Here is a 22,314-nt window from a genome sequence, read left to right as displayed (position 1 = left end):
TCGCTGCCCCACATCTCCTCTATACCATTGCCATGTCTGCCATGGGGCAATAGCCCTGAGGTCATTCACTCCAGGGCAAACATTACTGCTGCACAGATAAACACTGACATTCAAGCCAATGGTACACTGTGTCTGAGTCCCTCTGTTCCTCCCATCTCTCCAACTCCTCGTTCTGCCTTGGTGAAATACAGCAGTCTGTAAGTGCCGACTCATCCGTTTTGTTACAGAAGCAAAGCTCCTACCTAATCATGCATTGGTCTGATAATCAAAGGATTTCATCTCTGAATGAAAGATGGTGCTAAGAATCATTAGGATTATTAATCCCATGCATCACTCCAGTTTAAGCCTTTGCTGACCCTGGGAAATCTGTTTAGAGAATGTGGCTACATACACTCCAAAGCAGAAGAGGCTGGTGGGAGGCGATAGGACGGCTCGTTACAATGTCTGGAATGGAAACAACGGGAGCCCATCCTCCTATATCCTTCCACCTGCCTCCTCTGCTCCAAGGTGCAGTCCTTATTTTATTTGAAATGTAATAATGGGATGTGTGGCCAGATGTTGTACATGTGAGATTCATGTTTTCTAAATAAATAAGTGTTCACTGGAGAATACAGTGTTTGTGTGACATTTGTCCAGACCAGACTCGATTGACTGGAACTGCAGAAGTATTCCTATATTACCTCGGGTACAATATTAATACCAACCAAACCCTGAAGCAGTTCTGAAAAAAATAATATGGTATCTATTTTAATCTCTCCATGATTTGATACAAAGGGCAATTTGTTAACTGGATTACAGAAAAAGAGTCAAGATGACTTTGAAGTGCAGAAAGGTGGTGCTGGCCACAGCCCTTCACTGTCATCGAAGGCTCTGTGGTAGTTGGCAGCTCAAGGCAGGGGCATCTTGTAGTCTGCAGGGTGGTTTCCCTCCCGGAGCCTTCCGAAGCAGCCACGTATCAGATCTACTGCAGCGTTGACCGTTGAGCTGATCTCATCCTCTGTCTTGCCTCTCTTTGGATTCACCTCCACCATGTCCACTGCAGACAGCATCCCTGTGGAGACAAAACGCAGCTCAACACACACCTGACTGACCACAGACACTACATTGGAGCAGCCTCTACTGTGTGTGTGAGATCGCTCACCTGTCTGACAGATGTGCTCTGTGATGTAGACTCCCTCTCTGTAGGTCAGCCCTCCCACTACTGGTGTTCCTGTGGCCGGGGAGATGGATGGGTCCAGGGCATCGATGTCATAGCTCAGGTGGATGGGCTTCTTCACCCTGTTAAATCAATTCATTAAAATCAGTGTTTTGCCATCAGAACACGTCAATGCCCAATATTCACATTGATTTATCAGTGTCCGGTGTAGTCTACCATTAATAAACAACAAAATTGTTGCGGTTATACTTTGAGAAGATGTAGTCACATGTCTCCTCCATCACTTTGGATATTCCAAGGCGATCCACCTCTGTCATGGAGTAACCTTTGATACCCAGCAATGTCAGGATATGGCTACAAATGGAAGAGTTTTTAATTCTTCAGTAAACAAATGGATGTAGTGCAAGGTTATATAATACGATGTATGAGTCAGAATGACAGGCAAAAACATACTGCTCTTCTGGATCCACGTCTCTCAAGCCAATGTAGACTATGTCTTTGGCTGATACACATGGCTTTATCCAGGAGAAGTTGGGCAGAACTGGAATCTAATCAATCAAAGAAAAGGAGACAAGTTCACATCTAGAACTGTAGCTCACACCCATGTAGAATTCTGGGGCAGGTAGTCAGCCTAGTGGTTAGAGCATTGGGCCAGTAACCGAAAAGGTTGCTGGATCGAATCCCCGAACTGACAAGGTAAAAATGTGTCGTTCTGCCCCGTAACAAGGCAGTTAACCCACCTGTTCCCCGTTAGGCCATCATTGTAAATAAGAATTTGTTCTTAACTGACTTGTCTAGTTAAATAAAAGGTTAAATTAAAAAGATATACACTGTCACCACCTAAAATGTAAACATAACTGATATGACTAATCTCTTATCAACATTTTTCATTTCATAATCAGTTCCTAAAAAATGTATGATGATCAAAGACATGCACAGGAAGAGGAAGTCTTCCAGTAAATCCTCAAAACTAACTGACATTGCCCAACTGTGTAAATACTGGTATTGCGAATACCAAGGTGTGGCTGATCTAACATTTTCAACTCTGTTGCAGGGCAAAACAACCACATGTTTTTTGGTACAGTATTTGAAATATTAAAACTTGGGGATGCCTTTGGGGGGAATAGGAGGAGAGAGAGAAGGATAGAGAGATGACCTTGGAGTGCAGCTCATGGATGAGGTAGGACATGGGCTGTCCGTGGATATTGCCTGTAGGGGAGGTCAGGGGTGTGTTGATGTCTGCATGGGCGTCCACCCATACCACACTGAGGTCCTTCTTAGCTGCTGCATGCCCCTGGATCGAGCCTATCGCCAAACTGGACACAATCATGAGTGAATTCCATATCATATAGTCAGGAAAAACACCCTGCCCACAATCCTGTGAATTTTGGCTGGTTGTTGACACTGGGCTCTTGCTCTAATATGAGTGGATATGACACACACACCTGTGGTCTCCTCCCAGCATCACACAGGTGTATCCGTCATTCTTCACGGCGTGGACGGCAGCAGACAGACGTTGGTTGGCGCTGCCCACCGCTCTGGGTCTCTTCACATTGCCTATGGGCTCATCGTTGGCCACCTCCTCAAACGTCACGTTGCCATAGTCTTTGACTGCACAGCCTGCGGAGGATGAGATTGAGCAACACAACAGTCACTGAAGGAAATGTATTAGTCAATGCACTTACAGTAATCTAGTGTCAAAATGAATCAAGGAGCTCTCAATGCATCACTTTGAAAAGAAAAGCCACACACTCTCATTAATAAGGTATCAATGGATCACCATAGTAATTACAATGTACCATTCATGTACATCATATCAAACTCATTCCATGGAGGGCCTAGTGTCTGCCGGTTTGGTTTTTCCTTACAACTAAGACCTAGGCAACTAGATGAGGGGAGGTCCTTACTAATTTAGTGACCTTAATTCATCAATTAAGTACAAGCAAAGAGCGAAACACCCGCAGCCACTCGGCCCTCAGTAGAATGAGTTTGACATGTGATGTACATGTTATAACAAAGTCCCCTCAAACTCAACTCTGGACCTGGAAGCCAGTTCCACTGCTTTTTCATTCTTCCCCTCTAATCAGGGACTGAGTTAGACCTGGAACACCAGGAGTGTGCAATTAATTAGCAGGTAGAAAAGAAAACCAGCAGGCTCTGGACCGCGTAGGGCAGGCCTGTGCAATTCCAGGCCCCGGGGGCCTGATTGTTGTCACACTTTACCCCAATCCCTAGCAAACACAGCTGATTTAAAATAATTGCATTCTAAACTGAAGATCATGATTAGTTGATTATTGTAGTCAGGTGTGTTAGCTGGGACTGGGGCACAAGTGTGACCCCAATCAGGCCCCCGGGTTGCCCAGGCCTGTCAGAGTTGAATACCCCTGACCTAATCCTTGCCTCTAAGCTGATTCGCAATGTAAAACCACTCCTCCATTTTGCCTAGATGCAAAATGTTGAATCCTCCCCATTTTGCCAATGCAAATGAGCTCTCTCAAAGTTTAAATAAATTACTTATTTTACTGTGTTTGTTACTATGTTACTGGTTGAGATGTCTGTCTGATATTCTCTCTGTGGAGCACACAGACAGGCTAAGCATTGACAGAGCACTTGTCCCCCCCAAAGTGCCCTCAACTGTTGCTGGTGGGTGAGTGAGTGAGCACACTTTCACTGGCATGCATACTGTGTGCAGGAGGCTACCATTGTCATAACCCAAACACACACACACACACACACACACTCATGGAAGGGGGAGTTATGCAAGGTCAGGAGAGCTAGGCCTATCAGATCCCTTGTGCTGTGTTCCATGAATAAAACAGAGAGGGTGCCTAGGATGTCTCTGATCTTACGTGAACACACACATGGGCAGAAGCTGACACGGGGACACAGACAGACAGATCTTGCTTACATGTTAATCCACTTGGATCACACAGATCCCTCAGTCCCTCTCACACCTTCCCAGGAAGACTTCTCATGACTAAACACTTCCGAGGACAGGTCAGTCTCACTGGTAGTCTTTCCAAAGGACACCACTCCTGTTCGGTGATATCCTGGTCATGATCTCAAGTTTAAGTTCAGGTGTATTTTTCCCCAAAAGGATTCTCTTTGTACCCTAGCCTATGGTTCAGAACTGCCCTGGAATTGAACCTAAGTAGGCTTGTGTGAGGAGCTATAGAAGGATGAGCTCATTGTAATGGCTGGAATGGAGTTTATGGATCTGTATCAAATACGTCAAACATATGGAAAACACATCAAACATATGGAAACCCCTACATTGACTCGATACAGGTACCCCTGTATATAGCCTCGTTATTGTTATTTAATTGTGTTACTTTAACAAAAAACTTTTCTTTACTCTTATTTTTCTTAAAACTTCATTGCTGGTTAAAGACTTGTAAGTAAGCATTTCACAGTAAGTCACGCATGTGACATTATTTATTTTATTTGTTTGACGCATTCGCTCCATTCCAGCCATGACAATGAGCCCGTCCTTCTATAGTTCCTCCCACCAGCCTCCTCTGAATTGAATGCGGCCATGGAAAGTCAATCATGCTGTTCGCTCGTGTAAATGCTATTGTCATTTGACACCAGGTTTCAAACTGATCCCCAATATGTTAAATTATTTATCTCAACACTTCTGCCAAGCCAAGTAAAACAAAATGTTAGATATCTGGAGACTGATCTTAGAGAGATCACTTACTCATTTGATCAAATCAATAACTTACAGAAAACAGATTGTAAACAGATTCCCTTCACTGTACATGATCTATTTTCACAATTTTATTCAGCGCAAATATCTTCCTTTCTGCACTGTAGCTACTTATAGCCTATATCACAGAATGAGTGTAAAACGCAATATCAGTACGTCACCTTGCGCTCTGAGCTTTTCCACCAATCCGGCGGAGCGAATGAGGTCCGGTCCTTTCTCCACACCATCCCTCGGCTGCAATATATATAGATTAATAGGACTGTGTATTATAGCAACACATAATATATCACAAATGTATAGTTTATTGTATCTGAACGGTAGTATATTAAGCCTATTCGATAACATATCGAATGGTATACCTATCAATAGACTATAATAAATTACCTACAGTACACACCTGTCCTTTTGAAAAAGGCGCTCCAATAATTCCAATTGAGTGATGATGACTTCGCTTATAAATTCGGAAGGCGAGTTGTAATCCTCTCGAGCTCTTTATAAGGACCATTATCCTGTGTCGGGACACACTGTACAGGAGCACAGGAGAGCTGCGCAGCAGTTGCTTGCACTATCAAATTGTTCACTGAAATCAAAAGGCACACCATCAGTGTGACGACACACCGGCTTGAGCGTGATACAGTAGCCTAAACCCAACTGGGAGCCTATGTCCGCTGTAACGGGCCACGTCTAGAGGTAAAAGTTTCGGCACCGCCCCAGTATCATCAAGGGTTAGCGGCTTTGTTCCACTCAGAATTAAAAATTGCATAACCTAATATTCCGCCTTGTATTTAGCGTTCGGCATATGGCCGATCTTCTCTGCTGGTGTCAATAAGATAACTGAATTGAGCGAACAGTAGCCTAAGAGTTTTGATAACTAAAAGTAATACATTTACAGCAATAACCATTTGCTTTCCAGTTTTTCAGTGATTGTATTTTTAAATATTGCGATATGCCTGGCTGGATCTCTGCTTTTCACCTACAGTCGCAACTCAACAATCACCTATTTTGGGATTTGCAGCGCCCGCTGCCCCAATTGCGGACATTCCGACTAAAACAATCCACACCAGTTGAATTCCGCGCATGTGACAAATAATATATAAGAAAAGCTATATATTTAAAGAGGCTAATTAGCCTCTGTGGCCAAATTATGCTTTCTGGTTTAGTGGCCGTTAGAACGAATTTGTTTATTTCTGTATAGACAGGAGAAAGCTAGTTAGGCTATATAACTTTGGCAATTCAATTTACTTTAGGGAAATCTTAGCTTATCCTAGCCTTATGGACACGCCGCCTATGCTTTTTAATGTGGCATAAACCCAATCAGTCAATGTTTTCATCTGATTGTCAAACAATCGCTTATTAACAAATGCGCTCCTGTAGGCTACCCGCGTACGTTCGTCCACTCACAAAATTATTAACAAATGTCCACTCACAAAATTATTTCAGCATCCAAACCCGAAAGTACACTCGCCTCGGTGGACTTTGTCACCCATCTTCGCCTTGACAAAATGTAAGTGTTCTCCTCCAACCACAACGCAATTTGGAGCGTATATACCACCCAGCATCCAGTCAATTCACAAAATGTAAATGCGGCTGAACTGCTGTAATAGCCTATAGTTTTTTGGGCATGTTGTATTAATTGTCATAGGCACATGTTTTAACCGTATGGCGTACCACACTATTTTTCCGGGACTCCATCCAAACCTGAAAAGTCCACTCGCCTCGGTCTCGGCCACCCATCTTCGCCTTGACAAAATGTAAGTGTTCTCCTCCAACCACAACGCGCTCCTCCAACCCTACACCATTTGGTTTTGTTAGATTGTATGAAAATGGCATGAGTTAAATAGTTGCCATAAAAAGATTTTCATTATGGGAAAACAGAAATAACAAAAAATATCAATATATTCCTATTCTCATTCCCACATGATACATCTTTGGCTAACCGTTTATTATCCTATTGCTTGAGTTCTATCCTACATGTACCAGATATCGATATGAATGATTGAGGCAGGGTTGACACATGGTTCTGGGAAACAGATAATGGCTAAACTGGGGACAGGGGCTGAGGCTCAGGCTTCTGATGGAGGGGGACTACATAGTGGGCTAGGGGCCAATCTGGGCCCTTGTTTGGTGGTCAAGAGGTGGGGAGTGGGATGCAGATGATAAATAACTCAGAAGAGGCTCTCCCAAAATGTTCTCCATCTCGTGGATGATCTTCTGGACTTGATGCTCCACCTTCTCGCATTTGTCTGTAACGCAGAAAACACACATACAGCGAGTGGTATGCAGGGAGGAGATCAAATCAAATGTTGTCACATGCACCGAATACAACAGGTGTAGTAGACCTTATCGTGAAATGCTTACTTACAAGTTAAAATTTTTTGCAAAAAATGCATTTAAAAATATTTACTAAATAAACTAAAGTTAAAAATAAAAGACCAACAATAAAATAACAAGGAGATATATATATATATGACTTGGTACTGGTACCACGTCAGTGTGGGAGTAAAGGTTAGTTGAGGCAATTAGGTGATATGTACAGAACCAGTCAAAACTCAAGGGTTTCTTTATTGTTACTATTTTCTACTTTGTAGAATAATAGTGATTACATCAAAACTATGAAATAACACTGTAGTAACCATTAAAAAAAAGTGTTAAACGAATCCAAATCTATTTTACATTTGAGATTCTTCAAATCAAATCAAATTTTATTTGTCACATACACATGGTTAGCAGATGTTAATGCGAGTGTAGCGAAATGCTTGTGCTTCTAGTTCCGACAATGCAGTAATAACGAGCAAGTAATCTAACTAACAATTCCAAAAAAAACTACTGTCATACACAGTGTGAGGGGATAAAGAATATGTACATAAGCATAAGGATATATGAATGAGTGATGGTACAGAGCAGCATAGGCAAGATACAGTAGATGATATCGAGTACAGTATATACATATGAGATAAGTATGTAAACCAAGTGGCATAGTTAAAGTGGCTAGTGATACATGTATTACATAAGGATGCAGTCGATGATATAGAGTACAGTATCAACGTATGCATATGAGATGAACAATGTAGGGTAAGTAACATTATATAAGGTAGCATTGTTTAAAGTGGCTAGCGATACATTTACATCATTTCCCATCAATTCCATGATTAAAGTGGCTGGAGTAGAGTCAGTGTCATTGACAGTGTGTTGGCAGTAGCCACTCAATGTTAGTGGTGGCTGTTTAACAGTCTGATGGCCTTGAGATAGAAGCTGTTTTTCAGTCTCTCGGTCCCAGCTTTGATGCACCTGTACTGACCTCGCCTTCTGGATGGCAGCGGGGTGAACAGGCAGTGGCTCGGGTGGTTGATGTCCTTGATGATCTTTATGGCCTTCCTGTAGCATCGGGTGGTGTAGGTGTCCTGGAGGGCAGGTAGTTTGCCCCCGGTGATGCGTTGTGCAGACCTCACTACCCTCTGGAGAGCCTTACGGTTGAGGGCGGTGCAGTTGCCATACCAGGCGGTGATACAGCCCGCCAGGATGCTCTCGATTGTGCATCTGTAGAAGTTTGTGAGTGCTTTTGGTGACAAGCCGAATTTCTTCAGCCTCCTGAGGTTGAAGAGGCGCTGCTGCGCCTTCCTCACGATGCTGTCTGTGTGAGTGGACCAATTCAGTTTGTCTGTGATGTGTATGCCGAGGAACTTAAAACTTGCTACCCTCTCCACTACTGTTCCATCGATGTGGATGGGGGTGTTCCCTCTGCTGTTTCCTGAAGTCCACAATCATCTCCTTAGTTTTGTTGACGTTGAGTGTGAGGTTATTTTCCTGACACCACACTCCGAGGGCCCTCACCTCCTCCCTGTAGGCCGTCTCGTCGTTGTTGGTAATCAAGCCTACCACTGTTGTGTCGTCCGCAAACTTGATGATTGAGTTGGAGGCGTGCATGGCCACGCAGTCGTGGGTGAACAGGGAGTACAGGAGAGGGCTCAGAACGCACCCTTGTGGGGCCCCAGTGTTGAGGATCAGCGGGGAGGAGATGTTGTTGCCTACCCTCACCACCTGGGGGCGGCCCGTCAGGAAGTCCAGTACCCAGTTGCACAGGGCGGGGTCGAGACCCAGGGTCTCGAGCTTGATGACGAGCTTGGAGGGTACTATGGTGTTGAATGCCGAGCTGTAGTCGATGAACAGCATTCTCACATAGGTATTCCTCTTGTCCAGATGGGTTAGGGCAGTGTGCAGTGTGGTTGAGATTGCATCGTCTGTGGACCTATTTGGGCGGTAAGCAAATTGGAGTGGGTCAAGGGTGTCAGGTAGGGTGGAGGTGATATGGTCCTTGACTAGTCTCTCAAAGCACTTCATGATGACGGATGTGAGTGCTACGGGGCGGTAGTCGTTTAGCTCAGTTACCTTAGCTTTCTTGGGAACAGGAACAATGGTGGCCCTCTTGAAGCATGTGGGAACAGCAGACTGGTATAGGGATTGATTGAATATGTCCGTAAACACACCGGCCAGCTGGTCTGCGCATGCTCTGAGGGCGCGGCTGGGGATGCCGTCTGGGCCTGCAGCCTTGCGAGGGTTAACACGTTTAAATGTCTTACTCACTTCGGCTGCAGTGAAGGAGAGACCGCATGTTTCCGTTGCAGGCCGTGTCAGTGGCACTGTATTGTCCTCAAAGCGGGCAAAAAAGTTATTTAGTCTGCCTGGGAGCAAGACATCCTGGTCCGTGACTGGGCTGGGTTTCTTCCTGTAGTCCGTGATTGACTGTAGACCCTGCCACATACCTCTTGTGTCTGAGCCGTTGAATTGAGATTCTACTTTGTCTCTGTACTGGCGCTTAGCTTGTTTGATAGCCTTGCGGAGGGAATAGCTGCACTGTTTGTATTCAGTCATGTTACCAGACACCTTGCCCTGATTAAAAGCAGTGGTTCGTGCCTTCAGTTTCACACGAATGCTGCCATCAATCCACGGTTTCTGGTTAGGGAATGTTTTAATCGTTGCTATGGGAACGACATCTTCAACGCACGTTCTAATGAACTCGCACACCGTATCAGCGTATTCGTCAATGTTGTTGTCTGACGCAATACGAAACATCTCCCAGTCCACGTGATGGAAGCAGTCTTGGAGTGTGGAGTCAGCTTGGTCGGACCAGCGTTGGACAGACCTCAGCGTGGGAGCTTCTTGTTTTAGTTTCTGTCTGTAGGCAGGGATCAACAAAATGGAGTCGTGGTCAGCTTTTCCGAAAGGGGGCGGGGCAGGGCCTTATATGCGTCGCGGAAGTTAGAGTAACAATGATCCAGGGTCTTTCCACCCCTGGTTGCGCAATCGATATGCTGATAAAATTTAGGGAGTCTTGTTTTCAGATTAGCCTTGTTAAAATCCCCAGCTACAATGAATGCAGCCTCTGGATAAATCGTTTCCAGTTTGCAGAGAGTTAAATAAAGTTCGTTCAGAGCCATCGATGTGTCTGCTTGGGGGGATATATACGGCTGTGATTATAATCGAAGAGAATTCTCTTGGTAGATAATGCGGTCTACATTTGATTGTGAGGAATTCTAAATCAGGTGAACAGAAGGATTTGAGTTCCTGTATGTTTCTTTCATCACACCATGTCACGTTGGCCATAAGACATACGCCCCCGCCCGTCTTCTTACCAGAAAGATGTTTGTTTCTGTCGGCGCGATGCGTGGAGAAACCCGCTGGCTGCACCGCTCGGATTGCGTCTCTCCAGTTAGCCATGTTTCCGTGAAGCAAAGAACGTTACAGTCTCTGATGTCCCTCTGGAATGCTACCCTTGCTCGGATTTCATCAACCTTGTTGTCAAGAGACTGGACATTGGCAAGAAGAATGCTAGGGAGTGGTGCACGATGTGCCCGTCTCCGGAGTCTGACCAGAAGACCGCTTCGTTTCCCTCTTTTTCTGAGTCGTTTTTTTTTTGGTCGCTGCATGTGATCCACTCGGTTACACTGGTTGTAAGGCAGAACACAGGATCCGCATCGCGAAAAACATATTCTTGGTCGTACTGATGGTGAGTTGACGCTGATCTTATATTCAGTAGTTCTTCTCGGCTGTATGTAAAGAAACCTAAGATGACCTGGGGTACTAGTGTAAGAAATAACACGTAAAAAAACAAAAAACTGCATAGTTTCCTAGGAACGCGAAGCGAGGCGGCCATCTCTGTCGGCGCCGGAAGTACAAAGTAGCCAACCTTTGCCTTGATGACAGCTTTGGACACTTGGCATTCAACCAGCTTTATGAGGTCATCACCTGGAATGCATTTCAATTAACAGGTGTGCCTTGTAAAAAGTAATTTGTGGAATTTCTTGAGGATCAGCTTGGCAGATGTGTTGTTGCCTACCCTTACCACCTGGGGGCAGCCCATCAGGAAGTCCAGGATCCAGTTACACAGGGAGGTATTTAGTCCCAGGGTCCTTAGCTCAGTGATGAGTTGAGGGCACTATGGTGTTGAACACTGAGCTGTAGTCAATGAACAGCATTCTCAGGTAGGTGTTCCTTTTGTCCAGGTGAGAAAGGGCAGTGTTGAGTGCAATAGAGATTGCGTCATCTGTGGATCTGTTGGGGCGGTATGCAAATTGGAGTGGGTCTAGGGTTTCTGAGATGATGGTGTTGATGTGAGCCATGACCAGCCTTTCAAAGCACTTCATGGCTACAGACGTGAGTGCTACGGGTCAGTAGTCATTTAGGCAGGTTACCTTGGTGTTCTTGGGCACAGGGACTATAGTGTTCTGCTTGAAACATGTACACGTTCTGGTAATCCGCCTGGCCCTGCGGCCTAGTGAATGGTTAGCAGTTGATGTTATTCAATAACCAACCCCAAAGCAAATGAGAGAAAAGTAGATTTGAGAAGGACAAATCATAGATGTTATGCTGGGAGATAGATGTTCAGTCTCCCCTGTCCTCAGCTTTTCTCCACAGAACAAAGGAACAGGATGACATTTCTAACCCCCTAGCCTGGGGTTGACCAATCAGAAGTCCTTGCAGTACAACTGGGCCAATGGCCAAATAACAAGTATACTGCTCCAGACTCAATGTACAGACCAATGAAAACGTGGCTCACATCGCTCTGAGTACAGGACTGACATTCCACAGATTCTAAACAGCTGTTCAACTGAAGACCAACTATTTACAGTGACAATTCCCTATTGACCATTAGTACTCTCGTCCTCTGCATTGTGTATTCATCTTCAAAATATTCTTACAATGTTGACCTTTTTAAAAGGTCTTACTCACATTGGCTACAGCGAGCGTGATCACACAGTTGTCCGGAACAGCTGGTGCGCTCATGCATGATTCAGTGTTGCTTGCCTCGAAGCGCACATAGCAGTCATTTCGCTCATCTGGTAGGCTTGTGTCACTGGGCAGCTCGTGGCTGGACTCCCCTTTGTAGTCTGATAGTTTGCAAGCCCTGCCACATCTGACGAGCATAGGAGCCGGTGTAGTAGGATTCAATCTTAGTTCTGTATTTACACTTTGCCTGTTTGATGGTTCATCTGAGGGCATAGCAGGATTTCTTATAAGCATCCAGGTTAGAGTTCCGCTCCTTGAAAGCGGCAGCTCTACCCTTTAGCTCAGTGTGGATGTTGCCTGTAATCCATGGCTTCTGGTTGGGGATGCACTTATTGATGAAGCCGGTGACATATGGTATCCTCAGGATGAGTCCCGGATCATATTCCAGTTTGTGCTAGCAAAACAGTCCTGTAGCTTAGAATCTGGTCATTTGACCACTTTCATATTGAGTGAGTCACTGTTGCTTCATGCTTTAGTTTTTGCTTGTAAGCAGGAATCAATAAAATAGAATGGTCAGATTTGCCAAATAGAGGGTGAGTGAGAGCTTTGTACACATCTCTGTGTGTGGAGTAAAGGTGGTCTAGAGTTTTTTTCCCCTCTGGTTGCACATGTGACATGCTGGTAGAAACGGAGTTTGCCTGCATTAAAGTTCCCGGCCACTAGGAGCACCGCCTCTGGATGAGCATTTTCTTGTATGCTTATGGCCTTATACAGTCTGAGTGCCAGCATTGGTTTGTGGTGGTAAATAGACAGTTACGAAAAATATAGATAAACAGTGTGGTCTATAGCTTATAATGAGATACTCTACCTCAGGCGAGCAAAGCCTTGAGACTTCCTTAATATTTGATTTTGTGCACCAGCTGTTATAAGCAAATAGACACAGGAGGCAGCTGTTGTCTTGCCGATGCACAGAAAAACCAGCCAACTGTATATTATCCGTGTCGTCGTTCAGCCAAGACTCGGTGAAACATAAGACATTACAGTTAATGTCCTGTTGGTAGGATAGTCTTGAATGGAGCTCATCCAGTTTATTCTCCAATGATTGTACATTGGCCAATAGGACGGATGAGAGGCGGGTTACCTACTCGCCGACAAATTCTCACAAGGCACCTGGACCTACATCTGTTCATCGACTACAGCTCGGCATTCAACACCATAGTACCCTCCAAGCTCGTCATCAAGCTCGAGACCCTGGGTCTCGACCCCGCCCTGTGCAACTGGGTACTGGACTTCCTGACGGGCCGCCCCCAGGTGGTGAGGGTAGGCAACAACATCTCCTCCCCGCTGATCCTCAACACTGGGGCCCCACAAGGGTGCGTTCTGAGCCCTCTCCTGTACTCCCTGTTCACCCACGACTGCGTGGCCACGCACGCTCCAACTCAATCATCAAGTTTGCGGACGACACAACAGTGGTAGGCTTGATTACCAACAACGACGAGACGGCCTACAGGGAGGAGGTGAGGGCCCTCGGAGTGTGGTGTCAGGAAAATAACCTCACACTCAACGTCAACAAAACTAAGGAGATGATTGTGGACTTCAGGAAACAGCAGAGGGAACACCCCCCCATCCACATCGATGGAACAGTAGTGGAGAGGGTAGCAAGTTTTAAGTTCCTCGGCATACACATCACAGACAACTGAATTGGTCCACTCACACAGACAGCATCGTGAAGAAGGCGCAGCAGCGCCTCTACAACCTCAGGAGGCTGAAGAAATTCGTCTCGTCACCAAAAGCACTCAAACTTCTACAGATGCACAATCGAGAGCATCCTGGCGGGCTGTATCACCGCCTGGTACGGCAACTGCTCCGCCCTCAACCGTAAGGCTCTCCAGAGGGTAGTGAGGTCTGCACAACGCATCACCGGGGGCAAACTACCTGCCCTCCAGGACACCTACACCACCCGATGTTACAGGAAGGCCATAAAGATCATCAAGGACATCAACCACCCGAGCCACTGCCTGTTCACCCCGCTATCATCCAGAAGGCGAGGTCAGTACAGGTGCATCAAAGCTGGGACCGAGAGACTGAAAAACAGCTTCTATCTCAAGGCCATCAGACTGTTAAACAGCCACCACTAACATTGAGTGGCTGCTGCCAACACACTGACACTGACTCAACTCCAGCCACTTTAATAATGGGAATTGATGGGAAATGATGTAAATATATCACTAGCCACTTTAAACAATGCTACCTTATATAATGTTACTTACCCTACATTATTCATCTCATATGCATACGTATATACTGTACTCTATATCATCGACTGTATCCTTATGTAATACATGTATCACTAGCCACTTTAACTACGCCACTTTGTTTACATACTCATCTCATATGTATATACTGTACTCGATACCATCTACTGTATCTTGCCTATGCTGCTCTGTACCATCACTCATTCATATATCCTTATGTACATATTCTTTATCCCCTTACACTGTGTATAAGACAGTAGTTTTGGAATTGTTAGATTACTTGTTGGTTATTACTGCATTGTCGGAACTAGAAGCACAAGCATTTCGCTACACTCGCATTAACATCTGCTAACCATGTGTATGTGACAAATAAAATTTGATTTGATTTGATTTTATATCGGCGTCTTTTCTTCATACTGTTAGGTTCTAATTCTCAGTGTAAAAAACTCAGACATTATGAAAGCTTAACCGAGTTTATTCTTCCCAGCGGATCAATACAGCTGCATTAGACAAAAACATTTCACACAAGCAGTGATATTTAACCCTTCCTCTCCTCCTACCCATCTGTACAAACATCGTTCTTTACTGTTAGGCAGGACACTAGTGATACGGGCCATAAACTTTTATTTCTCCCTTAAGGTGACCTGACCTCAACCCCCCTCTATCACTAATCCATGGCTCTCTCCCCTTATCAATGCCTGCCACATGTAATCGCTTCCCTGCACTCAACACATTCCAAGCTTAATTGCACACTATATACCTTCCTCCTATAACCATTCACTTCTGGTGTAGGCTCTCTAAACCTCAGCACTCCATCAGTGACATGTATAAGTATATTTTCATATTCTCAGAACCCAACAATAGGAATGACGGGGATTTGGGCATGGTCGGGTATCTGGAGTAAATCCTTCACGTCCGACTTGTTAAAAAAAAAGTTTGAGGTGAGTTGTCGCTGTTCTGATATCCAGAAGCTCTTTTCGGGCATAAGAGATGGTGGCAGAAACATTATGTACAAAATAAGTTACAAATGTGAAAAACAACAAATAGCACAATCGGTTAGGAGCCCTTAAAACGGAAGCCATCTCCTCCAGTGCCATTCTTTCACAAAATGGTGGCCATCGACCAACAAAGCTTTCACTAACTACCCTAAACACATCCATACGTAGCTTCCATTACCCAACCCTGCTATTATCCCATTTCTTCACCCACCTTGGAGGCACATTAGAGGGAGGTTTGCATTCTGCCAAACCATACATTATGAGCAACGCTCCTTTTTAGCTACGCTACAAGCAAAATAAAAAAAATGTGCCAGCAACCGTTTGCTATCACATTATAGCTACAGATCATAATACAATATGCCCATTTGAAGAAGTTTTCCACATCTGTTGAAGTGGAATGAAACGATGTTGCACAGAAAAAAAGATGGATAAACAGGCAGACAGGTATTAATATGCTAACATTACAAAACAGTACAACAGCAGAGATAGAAAACAGGTTGTGTACAAGTTATGACAGTCAACCTACCCTCCATGAGTTCAGGAAGGGGGCAGTCCCTGGCAGGAGGACCATGTAGTCCTCCCTCGGATTAGTTAGGCAGCCCCAGCAGCATCAGCAGGGTAGAGAAACGCACCTGACGGGGGGGGCGGGGGCGACGACGACAATACAGTCACTGGATGATCACTCCTGGTCCTGGAGAGCTGCAGGTGGGTTTTTGTGCCGATCCAGCTCTAACACACCAGCTAATCGTGGTCTTAAAAGGTCCAATGCAGATGTTTGTATCTCAATATCAAATAATTTCTGGGTAACATAAGTACCTTACTGCAATTATTTTAAATTCAAATTATTATTATTTATTTTTTAAAAGCTTCTTAGCAAAGAGCAATTCTCAAAGCCTTCTCATGTCCCAGATATCTCACCTTGGCCGAGCTGTGTCGTGTCTTCAGCAGGATCTTGTAGTTGAGGGTCTACCACCGAGTGTCGTCTACTACGGCAAAGCAGAAGTGGCCCACGCACAGCACCAGGTGCTTGGTGACTCTGGTATGGTAAACCTCTTCTCCACCTAGGGTGTTCAACTATACGGGGGGTAATAGGGGATCACAAGAACAGATTAGAGCATTGGGACATGTGTAAGGCACCCATATTAGGAAGTCTCTGTTGTAATGGTGGCCATTTTTGTGGATGAGTTCTTTATTAAAAGTAATATGAGGGAGAAGTGAGGCTGACCTGATCGACCAGAGGGGTCATGAGGGCATTGGCGCTCTCCGTGCTGACGAAGTGCTTTGTGTCGTACAGGCAGATCTTATGGAGGCAGTCCAGTATGTACTCCAGCAGCGGCAGCTCTTCTCAATGTTGTCCTCTGTGTCAAAGAAGGCTTCGTCTGAATGAGGGAAGGAATGCATGATGGAGGTAAACTCAGGCCCAGCGTGTCCCCAGGCACCCTCATTTGTTGACTTCTGTGATCGAAAAAGCCTTGGTTTCATGCATGCTAACATCAGAAGCCTTCTCCCTAAGTTTGTTTTACTCACTGCTTTAGCACACTCCGCCAACCCTGATGTCCTTGCCGTGTCTGAATCCTGGCTTAGGAAGGCCACCAAAATTCTGAGCTTTCCATACCCAACTACAACATTTTCTGTCAAGGTATAACTGCCAAAGGGGGAGGAGTTAAAATCTACTGCAGAGATTGCCTGCAAAGTTCTGTCATACTTTCCAGGTCTATAACCAAACTGTTCGAACTTCTAATTTTAAAAATTAACCTCTCCAGAAATAAGTCTCTCACTGTTGCCGCCTGTTATCGACGCCCCTCCACTCACAGCTGTGCCCTGGACACCATATGTGAATTGATCGCCCCCCATCTAGCTTCAGAGTTCGTTCTGTTAGGTGACCTAAACTGGGATATGCTTAACACCCCGACAGTCCTACAATCTAAGCTAGATGCCCTCAATCTCACACAAATCATCAAGGAACCCACCAGGTACAATCCTAAATATGGGCACCCTCATTGATATTATCCTGACCAACTTGCCCTCCAAATATACCTCTGCTGTTTTCAATCAGGATCTCAGTGATCACTGCCTCATTGCCTGTATCCACGGTCAAATGACCACCCCTCACCACTGTCAAACACACCCTAAAACACTTCTGCGCGCAGGCTTTTTTTCAGGCCCGGGTATCCTGGAACGATATTGACCTCATCCTGTCAGTAGAGGATGCTTGGTTGTTCTTTAAAAGTAATTTCCTCACCATCTTAAAAAAAATACAGAACTAATAACAGATATAGCCCTTGGTTCACTCCAGACCGGACTGCCCTTGACCAGCACAAAAACATCCTGTGGCGGACCGCAATAGCATCGAATAGTCCCCATGATATGCAACTGTTTAGGGAAGTCAGGAACCAATACACGCAGTCAGTCAGGAAAGCTAAGACTAGCTTTTTCAAGCAGAAATTTGCATCCTGTAGCTCTAACTCCAAAACGTTTTGGGACACTGTAAAGTCCATGGAGAACAAGAGCACCTCCTCCCAGCTGCCCACTGCACTGAGGCTAGGTAACACGGTCACCACCTATTATTCCATGATAATCGAACATTTCAATAAGCATTTCTCTACGGCTGGCCATGCTTTCCTCCTGGCTACTCCAACCCCGGCCAACAGCTCCGCCCCCCCGCAGCTACTCGCCCGAGCCGCCCCAGCTCCTCCTTCACCCAAATCCAGATAGCAGATGCTCTGAAAGAGCTGCAAAACCTGGACCCGTACAAATCAGCTGGGCTAGACAATCTGGACCCTCTCTTTCTAAAACTATCCGCCGCCATTGTTGCAACCCCTATTACCAGCCTGTTCAACCTCTCTTTCGAAATGTCCAAAATCCCTAAAGATTGGAAAGCTACCACGGTCATCCCCCTCTTCAAAGGGGGTGACACTCTATACCCAAACTGCTATAGACCTATATCTATCCTGCCCAGCCTCTCTAAAGTCTTCAAATGCCAAGTTAATATACAGATCACTGACCATTTCGAATCTCACCGTACCTTCTCTGCTGTGCAATCTGGTTTCCGAGCCGGTCACGGGTGCACCTCAGCCACGCTCAAGGTACTGAACGATATCATAACCGCCATCGATAAAAGACAGTACTGTGCAGCAGTCTTCATCGACCTGGCCAAGGCTTTCGACTCTGTCAATCACTGTATTCTTATCGGCAGACTCAATAGCCTTGGTTTCTCTAATGACTGCCTCGCCTGGTTCACCAACTACTTTGCAGACAGAGTTCAATGTGTCAACTCGGAGGGCCTGTTGTCCGGACCTCTGGCAGTCTATGTGGGTGTCACAGGGTTCAATTCTCGGGCTGACTCTTTTCTCTGTATCTGTCAATGATGTTGCTCTTGCTGCGGGTGATTCCCTGATCCCCCTCTACGCAGACGACACCATTCTGTATACTTCTGGCCCTTCCTTGGACACTGTGCTAACTAACCTCCAAACGAGCTTCAATGCCATACAACACTCCTTCCGTGGCCTCCAACTGTTCTTAAGCGCTAGTAAAACCAAATGCATGCTTTTCAACCGTTCGCTGCCCGCACCTGCCCGCCCAACTAGCATCACCACCCTGGGCGGTTCTGACCTAGAATATGTGGACAACTATAAATACCTAGGTGTCTGGCTTGACTGTAAACTCTCCTTCCAGACTCATATTAAACATCTCCAATCCAAAATCAAATCTAGAATCGGCTTTCTATTTCACAACAAAACCTCCTTCACTCACGCCGCCAAACTTACCCTAGTAAAACTGACTATCCTGGAAACTGGATGCAGTCTATCACATTGCCATCCGTTTTGTTACCAAATCATCTTATACCACCCACCACTACAACCTGTATGCTCCAGTCGGCTGGCCCTCGCTACATATTCGTCGCCAGACCCACTAGCTCTAGGTCATCTATGAGTCTATGCTAGGTAAAGCTCCGCCTTATCTCAGTTCACTGGTCACGATAACCACACCCACCAGTAGCATACGTTCCAGCAGGTATATCTCACTGATCATCCCCAAAAACAACACCTCATTTGGTCGCCTTTCCTTCCAGTTCTCTGCTGCCAGTGACTGGAACGAATTGCAAAAATCGCTTATATTTCCCTCACCAACTTTAAACATCAGCTAACCGATCGATGCAGCTGTACATAGTCCATCTGTAAATAGCCCACCCAATCTACCAACCTCATTTCCATACTGTTCTTATTTACTTTTCTGCTCTTTGGCACACCAGTATCTCAACTTGCACATCATCATCTGCTCATTTATCACTCCAGTGTTATTCTGCTAAATTGTAATTATTCACTACTATGGCCTATTTATTGCCTACCTTCTCATGCCTTTTGCACACACTGTATATAGACTTTCTTTTTTTCTACTGTGTCATTGACCTGTTTATTGTGTTATTGGCTTGTTTATTGTTTACTCCATGCGTAACTCTGTGTTGTTGTCTGTGTCACACTGCTTTGCTTTATCTTGGCCAGGTCGCAGTTGTAAATGAGAACTTGTTCAACTAGCCTACCTGGTTAAATAAAAGGTGAAATTAAAAAAAGTGAGCTAAAAACATTGCCTTGCGTTTATCCTTCACATTTGTTATTAAGAACCAGCAGTGAACCTGGAAAATCCCCATCAAGCATGACTTGTTTTACAGCGAAGCCAAACTAATCCAGACCCTTTTTAGAGCTCGTAGATTAACAGAGAGTGTGTAACCACACAGGAGAGAGAGCGGAGACCCACCTGTTTTAGTGATGTTGGTCTGGCAGAGCAAGTCAGAGAAGGGCTTGACCAGCGAACAGGATGGAAAGCCCCTAGGGACTAGAGCCAGTCTGTGATGCTGTCCGACAGGCGGTAGAGGGTCAGCAGGTGGTCCTTGGCTGCGCTCTCAGTCATGACCCAATCAAAGACCTGCATTGGAAGTTTAAAAAAAAGTCTCTAGCAAATGAAAGTTGCAGTTAAACTGTGAGCTACGGCTGTTGGGAATCAGCTTACCGTCAAAGAAAAAAAACAGCATACATAACGTCTAAGGTAGTTGGGATCATAAGGACTCTTACTTTGAAGAACAGTGGCCTGAAGGAGACTTCAAACAGCTTTATGACAAAGGCCAGGAGACAGTCAATCAGATCACGCTCCATCTCCTTAGTCTTCTCCAGATCACCCTGCAAAACAAACAGCAGTCAAAACAAAGCGATGTCTTTCGTACCAACGGTCATCAATTCATGGGACAGAGAAATCAAGAAGTACGTGAGCTCTGATTGGTGGGAGGTCAGCTGATCCTTCTGCATGTGACCAATGTGCTCTTTCAAGATGCCCATCAGGGGATCAAGCTGGCTGTGTGAAAATGAAACACTCATAATTGTACCAAATCAATACCTTACATGACCACACAGTGTGAACATCTTATCCATTATGTATTTACTCCATCCTTACATATCACATAGGCTACTGTAGGTTAGGCACCACATACCTGTTTGGAGTCCATCTTATTCTAGTACTTTTTCGAGGGTTGACAGCAGGATCCTGGGAGGAAACCTTGGTGGCCACGGTGGTCCTGAGGGAGGCCAGTCACACGGCCAGATGTGGGGTGGTGGTGGCGGCCTTCTCTGCCACCCGCCTCAGTCAAGTCACATTACGCTGTTACACCCGCACATAATTTCAGTATAACACGTTCCATTAGAAGTATTATGTAAAAAAACAAAAACAGAAGGATGTTTGTGTTCTGGGATAGTAGACGTTACCTGTAGCGGTGTCCTATTGTCCCGGGTGATGAAGTGAGGCAGGGTCTCAGTGACGTGTTGCAGGGCTGTGACGGCACTCAGCATGTAGATCTCATTAGCAGAGAGGAAAGAGGTGATGTCTAGAGTCTGCAGCACTGCCGGCATCAGCCTGACAAAACAGGAGGAGGGGAAGGAGACTACGGTCACCAACAGTGACTAGTATACCTACGGTGTATTATGTGTCAATATTTTGGGGGCAACCTGACAAGTTCTATTCAAGTGTTTGTAGGAAAATAGGAAATATGAGTAATTGAGCTGCCAAATGCACTGGTCTGAACTGTGCTGCCTGTATCTACTGTAAACACAGAAATGTAGTCTGTGTACCTGGGTAGTTGTGGGATAGCGAGGGCCTTCAGAGTGCTGGCCACCGCCTTCATATATACACACATACACGTTCAAAAGTTTGGGGTCACTTAGAAATGTCCTTGTTTTTTTAAAAAGCACATTTTTTGTCCATTAAAATAACATCAAATTGATCAGAAATACAGTGTAGACATTATTAATGTTGTAAATGACTATTGTAGCTGGAAAAGGCTGATTTTTTATTTTTAATCAGCAACCATCACTCCTGTGTTCCAATGACACGTTGTGTTAGCTAATACAAGTTCATCATTTTAAAAAGGCTAATTGATCATTAGAAAACCCTTCTGCAATTATGTTTGCACAGCTGAAAACTTTTGTCCTGATTAAAGAAGCAATAAAACTGGCCTTCTTTAGACGAGTTGAGTATCTGGAGCATCCACATTTGTGGGTTCAATTACAGGCTCAAAATGGCCAGAAACAAACAACTTTCTTCTGAAACTCGTCAGTCTATTCTTATTCTGAGAAATGAAGGCTATTCCATGCGAGAAATTGCCAAGAAACTGAAGATCTCGTACAACGCGATGTACTTCTCCCTTCACAGAACAGCGCAAACTGGCTCAAACCAGAATAGAAAGAGGATTGGAGGCCCCAGTGCACAACTGAGCAAGAGGACAAGTACACTAGAGTGTCTAGTTTGAGAAACAGACACCTCACAAGTCCTCAACTGGCAGCGTCATTAAAATAGTACCCGCAGAACACTAGTCTCAACGTCAACAGTGAAGAGGAGACTCCGGGATGCTGGCCTTCTAGGCAGAATTCCTCTGTCCAGTGTCTGTTATTTTGCCCATCTTAATATTTTATTTTTATTGGCCAGTCT

At 45.1% G+C, this 22,314-nt stretch overlaps 1 protein-coding gene across 4 annotated transcripts; it reads right to left on the bottom strand.

The window, feature by feature from the left end:
• Positions 1 to 722: 722 nt before the first annotated feature.
• On the bottom strand, positions 723 to 21,243 carry LOC112223490 (arginase-1). 4 transcript variants are annotated; one of them, XM_042305467.1, is made up of 15 exons: positions 21,096 to 21,243; positions 20,412 to 20,991; positions 20,098 to 20,265; positions 16,568 to 16,721; positions 16,261 to 16,416; positions 15,869 to 15,974; positions 6,293 to 7,108; positions 5,263 to 5,445; positions 5,027 to 5,099; positions 2,602 to 2,776; positions 2,313 to 2,472; positions 1,610 to 1,704; positions 1,406 to 1,510; positions 1,142 to 1,278; positions 723 to 1,051 (listed from the first exon to the last, which is right to left on the bottom strand). In XM_042305467.1, the coding sequence occupies exons 8-15, from the start codon at positions 5,368 to 5,370 to the stop codon at positions 888 to 890; spliced, it is 1,017 nt and encodes a 338-aa protein (XP_042161401.1). In that variant the 5' UTR covers positions 5,371 to 5,445; positions 6,293 to 7,108; positions 15,869 to 15,974; positions 16,261 to 16,416; positions 16,568 to 16,721; positions 20,098 to 20,265; positions 20,412 to 20,991; positions 21,096 to 21,243; the 3' UTR covers positions 723 to 887. The 4 variants fall into 4 exon arrangements, with proteins under 4 accessions (XP_042161401.1, XP_042161400.1, XP_042161399.1 ...); XM_042305466.1 differs by having other exon boundaries at positions 5,263 to 7,108; positions 20,412 to 20,688; positions 20,825 to 20,991; XM_042305465.1 differs by having other exon boundaries at positions 5,263 to 7,108; positions 20,412 to 20,516; positions 20,825 to 20,991.
• Between the last annotated feature and the right edge of the window lie 1,071 nt (positions 21,244 to 22,314).

The sequence above is a fragment of the Oncorhynchus tshawytscha genome, linkage group LG24 (genome assembly GCF_018296145.1).
Source record: "Oncorhynchus tshawytscha isolate Ot180627B linkage group LG24, Otsh_v2.0, whole genome shotgun sequence".
NCBI classification, from domain to species: Eukaryota; Metazoa; Chordata; class Actinopteri; order Salmoniformes; family Salmonidae; genus Oncorhynchus; species Oncorhynchus tshawytscha.
This window is presented reverse-complemented; position numbering and strand designations above follow the sequence as displayed.